The sequence below is a fragment of the Mastomys coucha genome, unplaced genomic scaffold, assembly GCF_008632895.1.
Source record: "Mastomys coucha isolate ucsf_1 unplaced genomic scaffold, UCSF_Mcou_1 pScaffold16, whole genome shotgun sequence".
Classification (NCBI taxonomy): Eukaryota; Metazoa; Chordata; class Mammalia; order Rodentia; family Muridae; genus Mastomys; species Mastomys coucha.
The window spans coordinates 80,516,315-80,518,241 of record NW_022196898.1 but is presented as its reverse complement, the minus strand read 5'-3'; the positions used below and the strand labels follow the sequence as shown (position 1 = coordinate 80,518,241).

The window sequence follows — 1,927 nt, the reverse complement described above, 5'->3', positions numbered from 1 at the left end:
GAAAAAAAGAAAAAAAATAAAATAAAAATTAAAAAACAAAAGCAAAAACAAACCTCTGTTCCCTCCCCGTCTCCCCTGCTCAACACCTCACCCTCTCCTGCTTCCTGGCCTTGGCATTACTCTACACTGGGGCATAGATCCTTCACAGGGCCAAGGGCCTCTCCTCCCATTGATGACCGACTAGGCCATCCTCTGCTATACACACGCTGCTAGAGCCAGGAGTCCCACCATGTGTACTCTTTGGTTGGTGGTTGAGTCCCTGGGTGCTCTGAAGGTACTAGTTAGTTCATATTGTTGTTCGTCCTTTCTGTTTTATTCATGACAGTTCCCTAACATGCCAGAGCATGCTCGATGCACAGCAGATACACAAATTTGTTGACTAGGGTTTTTAGAGAGACAAATCATACAGTGTAGCCCCTCATTTCCAACACACTTCATTTCCAGCCTCCAGAGATAAAGTAGTTTTTTTCAAAGTCACTTAGTACCAAAGTTTGGAAAGCGTCCCTTTGTGACTACTCCCTTGTTTATCCAGAAAAAGATGCACATAGGCAGTTTACTGAGTTAAGATTACAAAGTACATACTCTGCAAGAAATTAAATACAAAATAATAAAACATCACTCAACAGTCAGGGGTTATTAGAACCTCTGTCATCTTTGAACCTGTTTTTAAATTTTCTATTTGTTTATTGTGTGCATCTGCTTGTACACATGCACACACATATACACACACACATGCATACACACAGGAATCCATTTAGAGGTCAGAGGATAACTTATGGGAATGATTCTCTCCTTCTGCTCTGTGGGTCTGGAGACTGAACTCAAGTCATCAAGCCTTGGGACAGCTGCTTTTGTCCTCTGAGCCACCTTGCCAGCCCCTGAGCTTCTGCCTTCTTATGCCTGATTGAATTTTCCTTCTTTTCTACAACACTGCCCTCAAGTGCTTAGTCGAGATTTTTAAACTGAAAATCTCAGCTGAATATACTCATAGCCCGACCCAAGCATCCATCTTGTCCTATATCCAGATTGGTGTATATATAACTTGTATAGTGAAATAATTCTCTAGAGGAAAATCGTTATGGACCCAACAAGGATTTCACTGTAAGTCCATCTGAATCAGAACTTCTTACTTTTTTCAGCCAGAAGTGCCACATCAAACTGAGGCTCACCGCTCCAAACTTCTGTCCACATATGGAGCAGAGGACCTCTACCGAGCTAAGCGCAAGTGTAATGCCACCCAAGAGCATGACATTAATCTTCTAGAAGGGGAGTTGGTAGCTGTCCTGGAACAGAAGGATCCCCTGGGGAGTACAAGCAGGTGGTTTGTTGACACGGGATGTAAGTTTCTTTTCCCACAGACTAACCAGTCTTCAGGTTGAGAATTTCCCAGGAGTCTCTGCGTGTTTGGGGATGTTCCTTGCATAACCCTTGTGCTTTCTTTTTCTCTCTACCAGTTGTAAAAGGCTACGTATATTCCTCCTTCCTAAAGCCCTACAACCCAGGGAAAGAGCAGAAAGTGGATGCAGAGAACAGATTCTGTGATGATGATTTTGAGAACATCAGTCTCTTTGTGTCTTGCCGGCCGGCTGGTGACAGGGTCAGCATAAGCGACAGCAGCTCATCTCTTAGTGGCTCCTGTGGGAAGTTTGAAACAAATGGTACTGATGTTGATAATTTTCAAGAAGTCGACGAACAGGTAAGACTTTAAGCCTTGATGTAAAGATGTTTGGCTACTCAAACAAACGGATCTCTAACTGCTCACATTGAGCTGAAATAAGGATAGGGAAACTGCCAGCTTTGACATTGAGAAGACCTAGGCCAATTAGCACATACCATCTGCAGACTGCTGAGCAAAGAATTTAATTCTCTAAACCCGTCTCCTCCAACACAGAAAAGGAAGGGAAAGGAAAGGAAAGGAAAGGAGAGG

General features: G+C 43.3%; 1 protein-coding gene across 1 annotated transcript in view; it reads left to right on the top strand.

The window, feature by feature from the left end:
• The window catches only part of Arhgef38 (Rho guanine nucleotide exchange factor 38), a 106,226-nt gene that overhangs the window by 96,809 nt on the left and 7,490 nt on the right, over window positions 1-1,927 (top strand). Inside the window, exons 12-13 of the mRNA XM_031376174.1 lie at window positions 1,140-1,338; window positions 1,455-1,696. Of these exons, the coding sequence (XP_031232034.1) occupies window positions 1,140-1,338; window positions 1,455-1,696 (441 nt within the window). The remainder of the gene's footprint in view (window positions 1-1,139; window positions 1,339-1,454; window positions 1,697-1,927) is intronic.